We start from the raw sequence: 17165 nt of genomic DNA, 5'->3' as shown, positions 1-17165 counted from the left end.
ATAGGTAGGTAGGTAGATTGATAGATGATTTAGGGAGAGAGACAGAGCAAATAAGAGGAGACAAACGGTTAACAACTGGTGACTCTGGGGCAGGATAGCGCTACTGTGATTGCCATACTGTTCCTGCCACCGTTCTGTAGCCCATTGCAGTCATCTGGGCGAGAGATGGTGAAACCTGAATTAGAGCCGTGGTTGTAGGGTGAAGAGGGGACAGAGGCGGAGAGAGATTTAGGAGGTGGACTGGATGGGACCTGGGACAGGAGGAAACACGTTCCCAGCTCCTGGCTTGGGTGTCTGCAGGGAAGGCAGTCCCTTCACTGAGAGTGGAGGACTGAGGAGGGGGCACAGGCAGTGCTGGCCGTGCTAGATTTCAGAGTCCTGAGAAAGGGGGGTTTCGAGGCTGTAGACACCCAGCGAAGGGTGAGGACAGGGATGGAGATGTGGTGTCAGCGGCATGGAGGAGATGTTCACTCAGGCACTCAGCGCACATTTATTTATTGCCCCCAAGGTGATCATGGCTGAGCAGGTGAGAAAGTAATGAGAGCAGCAGCCACAGCTGCGGCGCCACCCCGCTTTTCTGGATGTGCTAAATGAGTGCCTTGCGCATGCCCGCTCTGGGCTCCCGACCCTCTCTCCTGGTTCCTCCTCCTTCCTCACTAGCCGCTCCTTCTTGCTCTTTTGTTGATGCCTCCTTCCCTGCTCGGCTTTTACATATTGGATGCCCCCTGGGTCCCCGCTATTCTCTCCCTGCACACTAGCCACTTGGCTTTCAATACTTCCTGGAAGAAGCCGATGAAGACTGAGTCCACACCACCGGCCTCGATTTCTCCCCTGAACTCTAGTTAGTCTAGACAACCTCTCCTTTGGGGTGTATGATAGCACCTCAAACTCAACACAGTACCCTTTGTTTCACTCATTAAATAAGTATCTGTTGAGCACCTACTGTGTGCCAGGCTCTGACCAGTGCTGGAGAAACAGCAATGAGCAAGACAGACAAGGTCCCACCCTTATGGAGCTGACAGCTGGGTAGAGGGAAGGCAGACAGAAAAACAAACAAAAAATAGATCAGATGGGCTGGCCGGTTAGCTCAGTTGGTTAGAGCGTGGTGTTATAACACCAAGGTCAAGGGTTTGGATCCCCTTACCGGTCCGCCACCAAAAAAAAAAAGAAAGAAAGAAAGAAATCAGAGAGTGGTAACTGATATTTGAAGAATTACGACAAGGGGCTGTGAGAGCCCGTGACTGGTGGACAGGGAGGGCCTCTCTGGGGACACCGAGATCTGAATGACCAGAGGAGTCTGCAGTGCAGAGGCCTTAAGGCATGGACAGAGGTGGTCGGTTCGAGGGGCAGAAGGAAGGTGGGTGTCTGGAGCAGGCGGGGCCCGAGAAAGACACGGAGAGGAGGCTGGCGCGGGTGGCAACTTGGTCCTCCCTCTAAACCTGTTTTGATTGCCCCCAATTTGAAGTTATCCTGATTTCTCTTTCCTCACCCTTTATATCCAAATCATAGGCAGTTCCTGTCACTGCCTGCTCCAAAACACACCCCAAATCTGTCCCCTTCTTGCCAGCTTCATGAGTACTCCTGACCAAGCCACCTTTACACCAGGATTCTTGGCAGAACCTCCTCAAGGCCTCCTGTCTCTGCCCTGGCCCCCTTTAGTCCATTCTCCCCGAAGCAGCCTCAGCCATCTTTTCGAGCCATTAATCAGATCTTGTCACCACCACCCCATCCCCTGTCCGCATCAGGCCCCGGGAAGCGGGTGTGTGGGAAGAAGTATTAACGCAGCGGAACTAAATTCCTCCCCGGGGTGCGAATGGTCTTACATGCCAGGTGGGATTTATACTGTTTCTGCCTTCTTGTTCTTAAGCACGCTGGGCAGTGGAATGGGGGAGCCTCCCTATGTGACCTACTTAATCAGAGGCACTGTCCACCTGGTGGTAGGTCTCTAAACTGCAGGCAGGGGCCAAGGCCTAGGAGGAATTAGCCAGCTTTGACACTGGAGACTCCTTGACGCCTCTCTCTCAGGCAGCTCCCAATTAGCAAAGCATGCGGGGTGGGCTGCGCAGTGCCCGACTGGCTGAGGGATGGGACACACAGTGACCAAAGACATCTGTGGAGCTGCCCTGCTTGCCCACTAAAGGGCTGCAGGAGTGAAGTCAGATCCTGGTGAGCCAGGCTTGGAGCTATGTCTGAGAGGTGGCAAAGGGAAGAGTCTGGGGCTGGGGACACAGAGCCAGCTGCCAGCCCCCAGGACTGGTGGCAAATGCCATCTCAGCCAGCACCCATGCTGAAAGGGTGGGAGACTCCAGGCCAAGGCAGAACACAGAGCTGGAGGGCTACCATATGTACCAAGTGCCTGCAGTATGCCAAGAACTTCTCCACGTCCCGGAGATGAGATGGAAAACAAGAAAACAAGGCCCCTGCCCAGACGGAGCTCACAGAGGAGAGAGTTAATCAAGTAAACAAGAGATCTAGATGTGAGGGAAATGACCTGGGCATGAGAAGCCAGCCAGGCGAAGAGGAAAGAGTGAGCGAACAGTGATAGTTTTTTAAAAAATCAAAAAAATAGAAGAAAGAGTGCTTCAGACAGAAGCAGCAGTGAGAACAAAGGCCCTGGGGAGAGAAAGCATTTGTGGCCTATTCGAGGAACTGACAGGAGAGAGGGTGCTGGAGTGCAGAGCATGGAGAAGGGTTGCGGGAGGCCCGGCAGGCAGGGGCAGGGGCCGGACCCTGCAGAGCATTGCTGGCCCTGGGATATCCTGGATTTTATTCCAAGTGCAGTTGGGAGCCCCAGGAGTTGTGAGGTTTTGTTTGTTTGTTTTTTAACTTTTTATTCTGAAATAATCTAAACATTTATAGAAGAGTCACAAAGATTGTACAATTTCCATTCATTGTACCCCTTAGCCAGGTTCCTCTAATGTTAGCATCACATATAAACACAGTACAATGATCAAAATTAAGAAATTAACATTGGTACAATACTATCAACTATCTACAGGGACTTTATTTGGATTCACCAGTTTTTCTACGAATATCCTTTTTCTGTTCCAGGATCCAATCTGGGATCCCACTTTGCCTTTAGTCACCTTGTCTCATCTGTCTGCTCCAATCAGTGACAGCTTTCCAGTCTCTCCTGTCTTCTCCTGAAGGGTGTGAGCAAGGTGATCTGATCACTTTGCCTTTGGAAAAGATCTCCCTGGATGGAATGATGACACTGAGGCCAGGGCGCACATGTCAGGGGCAACTGCGACCATCAGGAGAAAGATGATGGTGGCTTAGGGTGGGGATCTGGGTGGAGATGAGAGAAGCAGGTGGATTTGGAATGCATTTTAGGAAGGTCATAGGGCATCAGCCCATCAGACAACAACACACATTTTGAGTACTGCCATGTTCTTGGTTCCCTGCTGGGAGCTGAAGATTCAGACTTCAGCATCCTACTCAGAGATATCAGAGGGTGCAGAGGCTGCAAAGGGGGAGAAGTTTTTTTTCTTTTTTCAAAAGATGTCAGTAAGGGGATCTTAACCCTTGACTTGGTATTGTCAGCACCATGCTCTCCCAAGTGAGCTAACCAGCCATCCCTATATAGGGATCCGAACCCGTGGCCTTGGTGTTATAGCACCACACTCTCCCAAGTGAGCCACGGGCCAGCCCTAGAGGAGAAGTTTTTAAGCATGGCCTTTCATGAAGACAGTCATGGCTCCTTCAAGATGAGGCCACAGTCCCTTTACCAGTCTCCTGAAGCATCAGCCCAGGGACATGCCGCACAGCTGGTGGTTAACACCTGCTCAGTGACCAAAGGGTTGAGGGGGGTGGAGGGTGACATCAAAGTCAACCCCATCGTGGAGCTGGGAGTTGTGAAGGGGTCACTGTTGAGGGCAGTTACATTAACCCCATAGACCAGCACTTCTGAAACTGAGGTGCATACAAGTCTTGTTAAAATACAGATTCTGAATCAGTGCATCCAGGATGGGACCTGAGATTCTGCATTTCTCGCACACTCCCAGCTGCCAGTTCCTAAAAGGTTGTCCATCCCTGTGCCCATCCCACCCTCATGGAAGCCCTGGGAGGAGCCTCTGGGGTGGGAGCATTTAGGTACAAGGAACAGGAGCTTTCTAGAGCTGTCGGACATGAAAGATGCTCATAAGAAGAAGTCTGGAGAGTTTCTCAGAATCCAGCTGCAAGAAGTAGAACTGAGAATAGAAAGTCCTTAGGTAGTTGCTGCTGGGTCCTCCTCTCCCACTCTGGGATCACATGGGCTATTGTCAAAACTGCCATCTATGAGTTTGCCTTTTCTCTGTTTTGTTTGTGGACCCACAGACTGTGACCTTTCAGCTCTGGACTGAGTCAGCCTGGGTCTCAATTTCAAATTCCTGACCTCAGCTTGAGAGAGGCCTCCAAGCCCTTGTCTAATCAGCCTTGGTCAGAGGGGTAGAGTCACTTGGTGTGGACAGTGAGACTTCTAAGAAGAGGCTGTGGAGTCTGAGGTCTGCCTTAATCATTGGTCAAAGGGGACCAAAAAAGGTAGGATAAGAGAACTGCCTGGACCCCTCCCCTTACTCAAACCTTCTCTCTCCAGACACTGGCAGTGGGAGACGGAGCTCTGGACAACACTGGGCAAAGCTCCGGGGAGAGAGTGGGTACTTCTCCTTGGATCGGCACCGGTCAGCACTAACCCAGGCTTCCTCTGCAAAACCACAGAGTGGACCTCGAAGTGCCACCCCACAGGCTTCCTCTACCCAAAGAGATATTGTCCAGGATGCTTCTACACAACGCGATACTCCCCGAGTTTTCTCTCCCTCCCGAGTCACCCAAAAGGAAAACCCCAGGACTTCATTCACCCAACAGGGCACCCCTGGGGCCTCATCCACACAGCGAAACACTCCCAGAGCTTTCTCTCGCTCAAGAATCACCCAACAGGATAACCCCAGAACCTCTTCCACCCAACAAAATAATCTTCAACTTTCCTCTTCCCCCAGAGCCACCCAAAAAGACAACCACAGAACCTCTTCTACCCAGCAGGACAACCCTCAAACTTCTTTTCCTACTTGTACTCCCCAACGGGAAAACCCCAGAACATCCTGTGCCCAACGGGACAAGCCCAGAGGCTCCTCTCCCAACAGAACCACCCAAAGGGAAATCTCCAGAACATCCTGTGCCCAACGGGACAATCCCAGAGTCTCCTCTCCCAACAGAACCACCCAAAGGGAAATCTCCAGAACATCTTGTGTCCAACAGGACAATCCCAGAGGCTCCTCTCCCAACAGAACCACCCAAAGGGAAATCTCCAGAACATCTTGTGTCCAACAGGACAATCCCAGAGGCTCCTCTCCCAGCAGATCCACCCAGCGGGAAATCTCCAGAACATCCTGTGCCCAACGGGACAATCCCAGAGGCTCCTCTCCCAGCAGATCCACCCAAAGGGAAATCTCCAGAACATCCTGTGCCCAACGGGACAATCCCAGAGGCTCCTCTCCCAGCAGATCCACCCAAAGGGAAACCTCCAGAACATCCTGTGCCCAACAGGACAATCCCAGAGGCTCCTCTCCCAGCAGATCCACCCAGCGGGAAATCTCCAGAACATCTTGTGTCCAACAGGACAATCCCAGAGGCTCCTCTCCCAGCAGATCCACCCAAAGGGAAATCTCCAGAACATCTTGTGCCCAACGGGACAATCCCAGAGGCTCCTCTCCCAGCAGATCCACCCAAAGGGAAATCTCCAGAACATCTTGTGCCCAACAGGACAATCCCAGAGGCTCCTCTCCCAGCAGATCCACCCAGCGGGAAATCTCCAGAACATCTTGTGTCCAACAGGACAATCCCAGAGGCTCCTCTCCCAGCAGATCCACCCAAAGGGAAATCTCCAGAACATCTTGTGCCCAACAGGACAATCCCAGAGGCTCCTCTCCCAGCAGATCCACCCAAAGGGAAACCTCCAGAACATCTTGTGCCCAACAGGACAATCCCAGAGGCTCCTCTCCCAGCAGATCCACCCAAAGGGAAATCTCCAGAACATCTTGTGCCCAACAGGACAATCCCAGAGGCTCCTCTCCCAGCAGATCCACCCAGCGGGAAATCTCCAGAACATCCTGTGTCCAACAGGACAATCCCAGAGGCTCCTCTCCCAGCAGATCCACCCCGCGGGAAATCTCCAGAACATCTTGTGCCCAACAGGACAATCCCAGAGGCTCCTCTCCCAGCAGATCCACCCAAAGGGAAATCTCCAGAACATCTTGTGCCCAACAGGACAATCCCAGAGGCTCCTCTCCCAGCAGATCCACCCAAAGGGAAACCTCCAGAACATCCTGTGCCCAACAGGACAATCCCAGAGCCTCCTCTCCCAGCAGATCCACCCAAAGGGAAACCTCCAGAACATCTTGTGTCCAACGGGACAATCCCAGAGCCTCCTCTCCCAACAGAACCACCCAGCGGGACAAGCCCAGAACTTCTTGGATACAACAGAACACCCCCAGAACCTCTTCTACCCAACGAGACAACTCTAAAGCCTCTTGTACCAAGTGGGATGACCTAAGAACTAATTATGCCCAACGGGACAACCCCCACTCCCCTTCCTTTCAACCCAACAACCCTGGAGCCTCCTCCCCTCAATGCTGCACCCAAAAGGACAATCCTGGGCCATCATCTCCCCACCACTCCACTCAACGGAACAATCCCAGGAATCTCTCTCCCCATCGTACTAACAAAGACATCCCCTGGGCCTCCTTTCCCCTCCGGCCAACTCAGAGTGATGGCCCCCGAACCTCCTCGCCATCTCGCTCCAAGAAAAGTGAGGTTCCCTGGGCTTCCATTGCCCTCCGGCCAACCCAAGGTGACAGGTCTCAGACCTCATCTCCTACTAGACCAGCCCACTCCTCTGCTGGTCCCACCCAGCATAGCTTGCCATCCTGGGCCACCTCTTCTCCCCATAACCTGGGCCACCGCAGTGCCTCCCAGACATCCTCACCTCTGTACCCTGCTCCCCGGGGTGCTCCCCAGACCCCTGCTGAGGCCTCCCAGCCTCCCTGTGCTGTGTGTATTGGGCACCGGGATGCCCCGCGAGCCTCTTCGCCTCCTCGCTATTTGCAGCACGACCCCTTCCCCTTCTTCCCAGACCACACTGCATCCGAGAGTGAATCACCCCATCATGACCCCCCCTACATACCACCTGCCGTGTGCATTGGACACCGGGATGCCCCCCGGGCATCCTCGCCCCCCCGCCACAGCCAGTTCGACCCCTTCCCTTTCCTCCCAGACACATCAGATCCCCAAGAATCAGAGAATCAGTCCTCCCAGCACGACTCTCCCCAGTTCCCCCCACCTGTGTGTATCGGGTACCGTGATGCACCCCGGGCCTCCTCCCCACCGCGCCAGGCACCAGAGCCCTTCCTCTTATTCCAGGATCTTCCTAGGGCCAGCACCGAGAGCCTTGTCCCTTCCATGGACTCTCTGCACGAGCCCCCCCCCATCCCTACCCCTGTGTGCATTGGGCACCGGGATGCACCCTCCTTCTCATCCCCACCACGCCAAGCCCCTGAGCCCTCCCTCTTCTTCCAGGACCCCCCTGGGACTAGTATGGAGAGCCTGGCTCCCTCCACTGACTCTCTGCATGGCTCCCCAGTGCTGCCCCCCCAAGTGTGCATTGGGCACCGGGATGCACCTCGAGCCTCCTCCCCACCCCGCCACCCACCCAGTGACCTAGCACTCCTGGCACCCTCACCGACGCCAGGCAGCTCAGGGGGCTCCCGGGGTTCAGCGCCCGCTGGGGAGACCAGGCACAACTTGGAGAGGGAGGAATACACCATGCTGGCCGACCTGCCCCCACCCAGGAGGCTGGCCCAGCAGGAGGCTGGCAACAGTAGCCGCACCCGCAGCCCTGGCCGCGCAGAGGTGGAGCGCCTTTTCGGGCAGGAGCGCAGGTGAGCCCGGGGCAGGGTAAGCGGATGGGCCGGGGAGTTTCAGCAGCAAGGCAGGTGGAATGTTCTCAGGGTTATGCTGTCAGAAGAAAGGGTTCAAATCCCCCTGCCATGCCATTTACTGAGTGCATGACCTTGAGCAAATCACTTCTTCTCTCTGTTTCTGCTTATTAGGAGGTTTTTTGAGGAGTGAGTGATACTGTGCATAGCCTAGATGTTAAGAGCAAAGACGGAGTCAGGGGAGCTCGCTGGTTAGCTCAGTTGGTTACCACGCAGCCTTATAATACCAAGGTCACGGGTTGGGGTCCCCATACTGGCCAGCCACCAGAGAAAAAAGACAGAGTCTGGCAGCATGGCTGGTTTCAAATACTGGGTAAAAGCCACTTCCCAACCTGTGTGATTTGGTAAAGTAACAACCTACCGGAGCCTCAATTTCCTCATCTGTAAAATGAGGGAGAATTTGGTTTTTTCCTCCTTGCATAAGGGAGAAGAAAGTGCCCATGGTTCTTTTCTGCCTTAACAAAGAAAACTCACAGGTCACTATGCTTTTCAGAAAACAGAGATGTTAATTTAAAATGTATGGCCAGAGCCACATATTTTAAACAAGAGAACTCACAGAATTATAGGCTTTTTAGAGGTTAAACGTTATTTTCCTGGGACATGACAACACACCTGGAGTCCAGGTGTCGTTCAAGTCTCCTTGGTCAGTAGTACCAAACCACTGGGAGGGGAAACATTTCCTCCCCATCTGGCTGAGATTTCTTTCCCCAGCAGTCTCAGCTCTGGAGTTTTCAAGGATCAGAGCTGGAATTCCATTAGTTAGGGTCAAGAGAACCAAAAAAAGAAAAAAAAAAAAAAAAGGTGTGGAAGTCTCAAAACTTTCAGCGTATAATTCAATGAATGTTAGTACATTTATCAAGTTGTATAACCATCACCACAATCTAATTTTAGAACATCTAATTTTAGTCCATCACCCTGAAGGGGCATGTAATGCTTTGTTTCCTAACATTCCTCTTCTTGCTGCCCTTTAGGCAGCATTTCACTTAGATTCGAATCTGCGTGAGAAACCTTATCTCTTGTTCTTTAAATTTCCTTTTCCAGTAAGCTTGATCCATTTAATATCCAGGTGCCAATCTTTATGGTCTCCAGCATTAGTGTAATTCTTTCTTTGGCCTTTTTCTTTTTTCTTAGCATGTTCATTGTTACAAATCAGACTTATTCTTTATGCCCTGTATCCAATCTCTCCCTTCCTCTTTTCTCCCCTCCCCTTCCCCCTTCTTTGGCCTTTTTTAAAAAAGGAAATACATTCTTTTTTTTTTTTTAGAGCAGTTTTAGATTTATAACAAAATTGAGCAGAAAGTACAGAGTTCCCATATACCCCTGTCCCCAAACATGCTCAGCCTCCCCTACTATCAACATCTGGCACCAGAGTGGTCCATTTATTACACTGGTAAGTGGTCCATGAACCTACACTGATAAGTCACCCAAAGTCCATAGTTTATAATAGAGTTCACTCTTGGTGTTTGTTACACATTCTATGAGTTTGGATGAATGTGTAATGACAAGTATCTACCATATGGAGTAGTTTCACTGCCCTAAAAATCCTGCATCTTTGACCTTCTTATGATTACTATTTTTGGTTTGATGTCAATTTGCATATCTTTGTCTTATCTGATAATTCAGCAGGGACACTAAGGTCTTTATTTTTTTTCCCCTGCTCTTGGTTAAATTTATTATTTTTATTTATTTATTTATTTTTATTGGTTATGAATATTCATGGGGTACAAAGCAAATTGTCACCACTCGTGCCTAAGATGCGATGGCCAGATCCATACTAGCAGCATGCCCGTTACCACAAATTGTGATTATACCCTGAGGGACACTAAGGTTAAACCAAAGCTAATCCCCTCTCCCCCATAACTTTTACAGAGATAAAGTGTTGATAACAGAAATAAGAAATATGTTTACACTTATGTTAACCATTTAATTGTTCTTACACAATTACTTCTATACATTTGGTTCTGTTCTCTTTGAAGTAGATTATTTACCTTTCAGTCAAGGTTTTATAACACTACTAAGTAATTAAATTTTTTCCTTATATATGGAACTTTTTCCAAATAGAAAACCATTCATGCTCTGAAGATGGTTTTTAAAAAATTATTTAAGGGGCAAACTGGAATTTACAGGTGGGCGGCTATAGAGTTGCACTTTCCTCCCTTTTATACATCCAACATGTAATTTTTTTTTTTTTTTTTTTTAAAGATGACTGGTAAGGGGGGCCGAGCCCGTGGCGCACTTGGTAGAGTGCTGCACTGGCAGCGCGGTGACGCTCCCGCCGCGGGTTCTGATCCTATATAGGACTGACCAGTGCACTCACTGGCTGAGTGCCGGTCACGAAAAAACGACCAAAAAAAAAAAAAAAAAAAGATGACTGGTAAGGGGATCTTAACCCTTGACCTGGTGTCGTCAGCACCACCCTCTCCCAAGTGAGCCAACCGGCCATCCCTATGTGGGATCCGAACCTGTGGCCTCAGTATTATTAGCACCACACTCTCCCGAGTGAGCCACGGGCTGGCCCTCAACATGTAATTTATTGAGCATCTACTCTGTCCAAGCATTGTTTTGAGCCTGGAATTTTTTTTCTTAAAGGGCTATCACATCAAAGCATTAAGGGTTTTGGCTTGATATCTCAATTTTTTTTTTCCTTAGATGCCTTTGGAATCTCTTATTTTAGAATCATATAAGCATTCCGTGGTCTCTTGAATTCAAAACAGAGCCTTCATTGGATGTGCTAGACTTGACAGCGTTAAAGGACTTTGGTCCTTTAATACTCTCTGGAGGTCGAAGAACCCATCTAAGCTTCCAAAGGAAATGTGTTTCCTTTGTCGTCCTTGGTGCAGACACACCAACCCTCAGGAACAGGTGGTACAAGGAAACGCTGTTGCTTCAGCATCAGAAAAGCTGGGTCTACCTTCGGGTCTCGGAATCTTCTCGAGTCCCTCACTCCAATCTCTCAATTCCACATGGGGGTAAAAGGAAGGAGAATTCTCAGAAGGAATGCTCATGGAGCAATGTGGAGTTTGTATGGAGGATGCATCCATTTGAAAGAGAACACACATTTTTCCTGCCTCTCTGAACTGGCTATTTTCGACCATTATCCTTCCCATTAGTGAGGAACATCCCACCTAGTCACATTTGGGGCTTTTGCTTCACTGAGGCTCCTGGATCCCAGCTCTGGGGAAAACTCACTCCAGGGTCTCAGCTCTCAAAGAGCAAGGAAACTCACTTGTCTCAAATTAGATTAAAAATTGAACCTGATCAGAGAGCCCTCAAGCTCAGAAACACTCCAGGGAACTTTGGTTCCTCTCTGAGTCAGCTGTAAGAACTGCTAAATGTCAAATTACTGTGTGGGTCAGATTCTAACGACATTGGCAAAAGCCATAAGACAACAACAAACCCCAACTTCATACTTTTGTATTCTCCAAAGCCTCTGCAGCATTCCAGCATGGTTCATTAGCTGCAGGCAGACCGCAGACAGCAGCCGCCCGGAGACCTGTGCTGAGCCTGGTCTCACCTCCCATTTTGCTGGCTCATGCAGGGCCCGCCACAGGATCTTTTTCAGGCTTCTCCTCTGGTTTGGTGCAGCCACCAGAAATACGGCTCCCTTTGTCAATATAGATCAAGTCAGACTCTCAAACCCCATTGAAGAAATATTCATGGAGTGGTTGAGTCTTTTTTTGACCCCCTTACATATGGGAAGGGAGAGATGTGCCCAGATTCTGTTTGGTGTTCCTGCCTTTCAACACGGATATCATGTTGAATATTAATAACAGTGGCTACTAATTACTAAGCAAGACAACTAACTGGAACTAGAGACTTTTTGCATAGGCTAGAGGTTGTCTTCATTGGATGTGGGAACAATACTTGAAGTCTGGGTGTCTTAGAAATGACATTTGCCTGGACAGTTTATGTTGGCCTTTCTGGGGTTGTCAGGGAAAACGTTTCTTCCTTCTGATCTTTTTTCAATTTTATATTTATTTTTGTGGGGGATAGTGTGTTGTTTCAATACATGCAAATACTGCACAATGAATCACTTAGGGTAGACAGCATAGTTTTGTACCCTTTAGTCAACCCCTTGTTTTCCCCTCCACCCTTCTCCCCTCCCTCTTCCTTCCGCTCTTGCTAAGAGCTCTTTGCCAATAGCTAGGATGGCCTGGAGTTTTCAAGCCTGAATCCTGTTAGTTAGCCCTGAGGTGGCAGGGAAGGCGGCCTGAGAAATCCCAAATTTACAATATGGACAGGAAAAGGGTGGAAAGAATGGAATATGGGGGCACATAACATTCTGCCTCTCTTGTCCCCACCGCGTGGGTTGTGTGAGAGAATGAGATCATGCAAGCAAGTGCTTGGCACCTGGAACACGGAAGTGCTCAATAAATGTTTGCCATTATGATTATGTGTGCACAGTGCTTGGTACACAGTAGGTGCTCAATAAATCTTACTTCCCACAAGGACCAGTTTAACCTCTGTCTGTGGGTGACTGGTGGGGCAGGTCAGTAGCAGGAAGTGTGGAATGAGACAGGAGGCAGCCATGGTCAAGGCCTGGCCCTCTCCCCATCCCATCACCTGGTCTCAGCCTTTTTCTCTTTCCTTCTTCACAACAGCCCGATGAGGCAGAATAGTGTCATGTCGACCATCCCCATTTTTCAGAAGGGGAAACTGAGGCCCTGAAAGAGTCATCCTTCACTTAGGGCAAAAAGTTTGCATTCAGTCCCTGGATCTCCCACGTCTCCTCCCACTGAGGGTGGGAGTAGAGGGCTGGGGTGCTGGGAAGGGGATGGTGCAGAGGCCCTCAGGGGAGCGGCTGCATTTGCTCATAGGAAGTCCGAGGCACCGGGGGCCTTCCAGGCCCAGGATGAGGGATGGTCAAAGCGGCCCAGTCAAGATCAGAGCCAACTTCTCCGGAGGCAGTCCAGCCCTGCCCCCAGCAGGCAGGTGAGCACTGTCAGCTGCCTTGGGCCCTGGCATCCCCAAGGGGCAGCCACTGCTTCTCCCTTCCTACTAGATGCCAGGCAGGGGTCCTGGGCAGGGAGGTCAGAGCCCCAGTCATGGGTGTCCAGCTCTCCCCTCTCCCCAAGGGCCAGCAGCTCTTGGCAAAATGCAAAAGACCTCAAGTGAGTCCTTTGCAGATAGCGCCTCCATGCTGCCCCTTCCTTCACGAGGCCCCTGCTATCTTGAGATGATTTGGGGGAAAACCTTGGATGCATCAGTCTGGCTCTAAGGGCTCTTCCAGGGTGGGGATTTGTATAGATAAACTATCAGAGGGCAAGCCCCACCCAGTGGAATGGGCTGTTGTGGTGGAAATTCTGGCACTTGATAGCCCAGGTTGGAATCAGTATCTTGCAGGGAGGGGAAGCCAAGGGAACTGAGCAGCTGATTGCAGAGCTCTTTCTAGAACTGAGGAAAGTGGGTGAGAGGAAGAGCTGACCCCCCCAGAAAGGGAATTCAGAGACCCCATATGTACTTTTTGAGCCAGGCTGTCGTGAGGACACAGCCCTGCCTCTCCCAGGGCCTGGTTATGACAGACAAGTCACCCAGCTGGGGTCCCAGAGCCTCACCTACCCCTTCACCTCATCCTCAGGTGACCAAGCCCCCTGCCAAGCAGGCAGAACCCACCCGGCGGAGCCGAGCAGAGCCCCTTCATCCCAGGAGTCCTGAGAGGCGAGCTGAGGGGGACCAGTGGCATCAGGGGTCCTCACTACCCTCCAGGACATCAGCCAAGACCCCTGAGAGGAAGCCACGGAGAGACAGACCTCTGGAGAGTGGCCAAACGGGTCCAAGAGAGCCTCTGGGGGTGTGGCAGAGTCAGGGGGAGCCGCGAGGGTCCCAGGGTCCCCACAAACACCTGGAGAGGAGCTGGAGCATCCAGGAGGAGGGTCTGAGCCCTGGGCACTCTCAAGGACGTGGGGAGCCCAGCGTGGGGGCTGCCAGAGCCCTGGAGGGAACATGGGAGGGCCCTCCCAGGGAGTACAGGGTGGGCTGGGGGCAGTCAGAGGCCTGGGAGGAGCCCCTGGAGAAGCCAGGCCAGAGCGGCTGGAGCAGCTTGCCGGAGCTGTCCTGTCCCCATCAGCCCATGAAGCCCCCAGAGCACTCCTGGGTAGGCCCCACAGCACTCTTGCAGTCCTGGCCACCTGACACACCCACTGCCATGGGCTGGGGGGCTGAGGGAGTGTGCCCGCACCCGCATGGCCCTGAGAGGAGATTCGAACTTGACTGGAGGGAATTGTTGGGCCTTCTCCGGGAACCAGGAGAGGGGGCCTGGGCCCAGCTCCCAAGGCTGGACTGGGAAGGCCTCCTAGAGCTCCTGCAGGCCCGGCTGCCCCACAAGGACCCAGCCAGACACTGGGGTGACCCAGCCAAGGCTTCAGGGCCAGAGCTGGGTTCGCCGGACACAAAGGGTGCTCTGGAGCTAGAGCAACACAGCCATCCTGAAGGCTGGGCCGAGGTGACCCTGGTCAATGGACACAGTCCTGGGCAAAGACCCCAGAGCCCAGCCCAGCCACCCAGCCCTGCCTGCACCTCCACCCAGTGGCCAAAGACCAAAGTGACAAGTGGACCAGAGACCTCAACTATGGCTGGTCTGCAGCAGATGGGCCAGCCAGGGAGCAGGAGCCCTGCAGAGGGCCCTGGTTCATCAGAGCTGGAGGTAAGTCAGTCCCACCTCTGAGGGTAGCCAGAGAGTCAGCCCACTCCAGACAAGTCTCCTTAGAGGACCTCCCTTTGGAGTCACCTCAGCAGCTGAACACCCTAAAAGCCTCAGACCTAATCCTCCCTGCTGACCAAAGCCCATCCCCACCTCCAAACTGAACAGCAATAATAATGACCAACACTTTTTTGAGCATTTACAATGTTCCAGGCCTTGGTCTGAACACTTTATGTGTACTTTCCCCATTTAGTTCCACAGCAACCTGATGAGAAAGGCACTGTTTATTTACAGATGAGGATACTGGGTCATGGAGTTAAGCCACTTGCCCGAGATCACACAGCTGGCAGGGCTGGGCAGGTGGGACACCAGTCTGCTCAGTGCAGATCACCCTGAGGCCTCAAGCAAGATGCTTTGGCTAGGGTCTCCCATCCTGGTCCCACACCACCTGGTTTATGTTCTGTCTAGTGGCTTGTACCTGACCCTGCGTGGACAGCAGCCAATGTGTCGTGTCCCCTCCCCCCGCTGTATTCCAAGTTCTTGGGTCCAGGACAGCCTTGCTTACCCCACCCTGGCCCCTACAGCTGTTCACAGACAGAGAGAAGAGGTTGCATACTCATTGGGTCAAGTTGGCTGCCAAGACAGGCTGCTTAAATAAGGGCCACGTGCAAAGTAGGCCCAAAGCGGGCATGCAGTGGGCGCTCACCAAGTCCCTTCCCCAGCTTCAGTGTTACTTGGTGCTACCTTGAAGCCCAGAGTATTTATCTGAGGATGGTGGGTGGAGAGGATCCTGGAGGCCAGAGCCCTGCAACCTAGCTTCAGTTCATCAGGAACACAGTGGTTTTGGGCACCCAACCTCTCTTGGCCTCAGTCTCCCTCTATAAAACCTCCTCGACAGGCACCATCGGGGTGATGTGGAGGCTTGTGCCTCCAAGCCCACCTCATGTCCCTGGTGACCAACATGGCTACCTCCATGGATGATGAGCGCTTCCAGGCAGAGGGCTTACCATGTGCCGGGTCCCGGGCGTGGTGCTTCACACGCTTTGCTGTCTGTGCCTCAGGTGGACGCGAGGCAGCTGCTACTATCCCCATTTTATGGATGAGGAAACTGAGGCTGACTTCTTAGGCATTTACTGAGGGTCGCACATGCATGAGTTGTGAGAAATGACATCAAAGCATTTACTCCAAAGCCTGTGCTTTTAACTACCACATTGTGAAGCCCTGCGCCCATGGCAGAACCAGGGAACCCCCTCCCCTGCATTTTTCCCTGTGGCTTTTATCAGTTGACCCGTAGTCAATTCAATGCATGGACACCAGAGATGCAAGGAAGAGCCAGCCTGGCTGTGCCCTCAAGTTGCTGTCAGGCTTGTTGGGGAGACAGACCACGGGAGGCTCTGGGAGGACAAGATGCTGTGTCCAGTGGATGCAGGGTGCTGCAGGCTGGCCCGGCCAAAAGCAAGGTGAGAGGTCGGAAAGGCTCTTCAGCTGGAGTTAGTCCATGGTGTGGCTCAGGGGTCCCTGGGGGGGCCAGGAGATGGTGATTAGGGAGGGTAGGAGCACTAGGTGCTTAAGGGCAGTTCACAGATGACAAAGCAGAGGCATTCACCAGGTCCTGCCGGGGCTCCAGCTGCTCCCCTCCGGGGAGGTCCTTGGCATGGCATTGAAGGCCTCCTGCCCTTCCTTCCATCCCAGATTTGCCTCTAGTGCTGAGCTGGCCACAGGGCTGTGTGTGCATACCTCCCTGCCTTTGCACATGCTGTTCCCATTGCCTAGGATTCTCTTCCCTTCCTTTTTCACCCACCAAACGCCTGTTCATTGTTCAAGTCTTAGGGCAGGTGCCCTGTCCTGAGAAGCCTTCCCTGAGTACCTGCCCCACCCCCAGGCTGGCGATGCTGTCCCGCTGGGCTTGGTGGTTTTGCTTCCCTCCATCTGTCACACCGGGTTGTCACTTCCCCATAAGAAACATGAGCTCTATGGGGGCAGGAGCTGTGCCTATGTTATCTCTGTAGCCCTGGTCCCTGGCCTCACATAAAGGAGGGCTCAGCTCAGTGCACGGTTGATCAGTGGATACACGGGTGTTTGAGTGAATGCAAGAAACAGATGGAGGACAATGGGTCAGTGGGTAAGTGATGGATGAATGATGGACAATGGAGGTGTGAGTGGAGACAGACAGGTGATATATATTGGACAAATGATAAAAAGATACATATTGGATGGATAGAAGGGTGATTTTTTTTTTTTTTTTTGTGGTGGTTGGCCACTGTGGGGATCTGCATCCTTGACCTTGGTGTTAGAACACTGTGCTCTAACCAACAGAGCCAACCGGCCAGCCAGATAGATGGTGATGAATGAATGGTGGACAGATGCTGAGTGCTGGATAGATGGATGTTGCTTAGATGATGGTGATGAGCAGATGGATGCTTGGATGAATAAATGTTGGGTGATGGATGGTGAATGAATGTTGGAAGGAAGAGTAGATGAATATATGTTGGATGGATGGACAGATTATGAATAAACAGAGGATGGATATATGAATGGGTGATAGATAACGGATG

General features: G+C 51.9%; 1 protein-coding gene across 1 annotated transcript in view; it reads left to right on the top strand.

Moving 5' to 3' along the window:
* The window catches only part of TRIOBP (TRIO and F-actin binding protein), a 59428-nt gene that overhangs the window by 11419 nt on the left and 30844 nt on the right, over window positions 1–17165 (top strand). Inside the window, exons 5-7 of the mRNA XM_063074856.1 lie at window positions 4577–7913; window positions 12788–12902; window positions 13549–14613. Coding sequence (XP_062930926.1) covers window positions 4577–7913; window positions 12788–12902; window positions 13549–14613 — 4517 coding nt within the window. The remainder of the gene's footprint in view (window positions 1–4576; window positions 7914–12787; window positions 12903–13548; window positions 14614–17165) is intronic.

This window comes from Cynocephalus volans, chromosome 12 (genome assembly GCF_027409185.1).
Source record: "Cynocephalus volans isolate mCynVol1 chromosome 12, mCynVol1.pri, whole genome shotgun sequence".
Taxonomy (NCBI): Eukaryota; Metazoa; Chordata; class Mammalia; order Dermoptera; family Cynocephalidae; genus Cynocephalus; species Cynocephalus volans.
The sequence above is the reverse complement of the archived record's forward strand: the minus strand, read 5'-3'. Positions and strand labels throughout refer to the sequence as shown.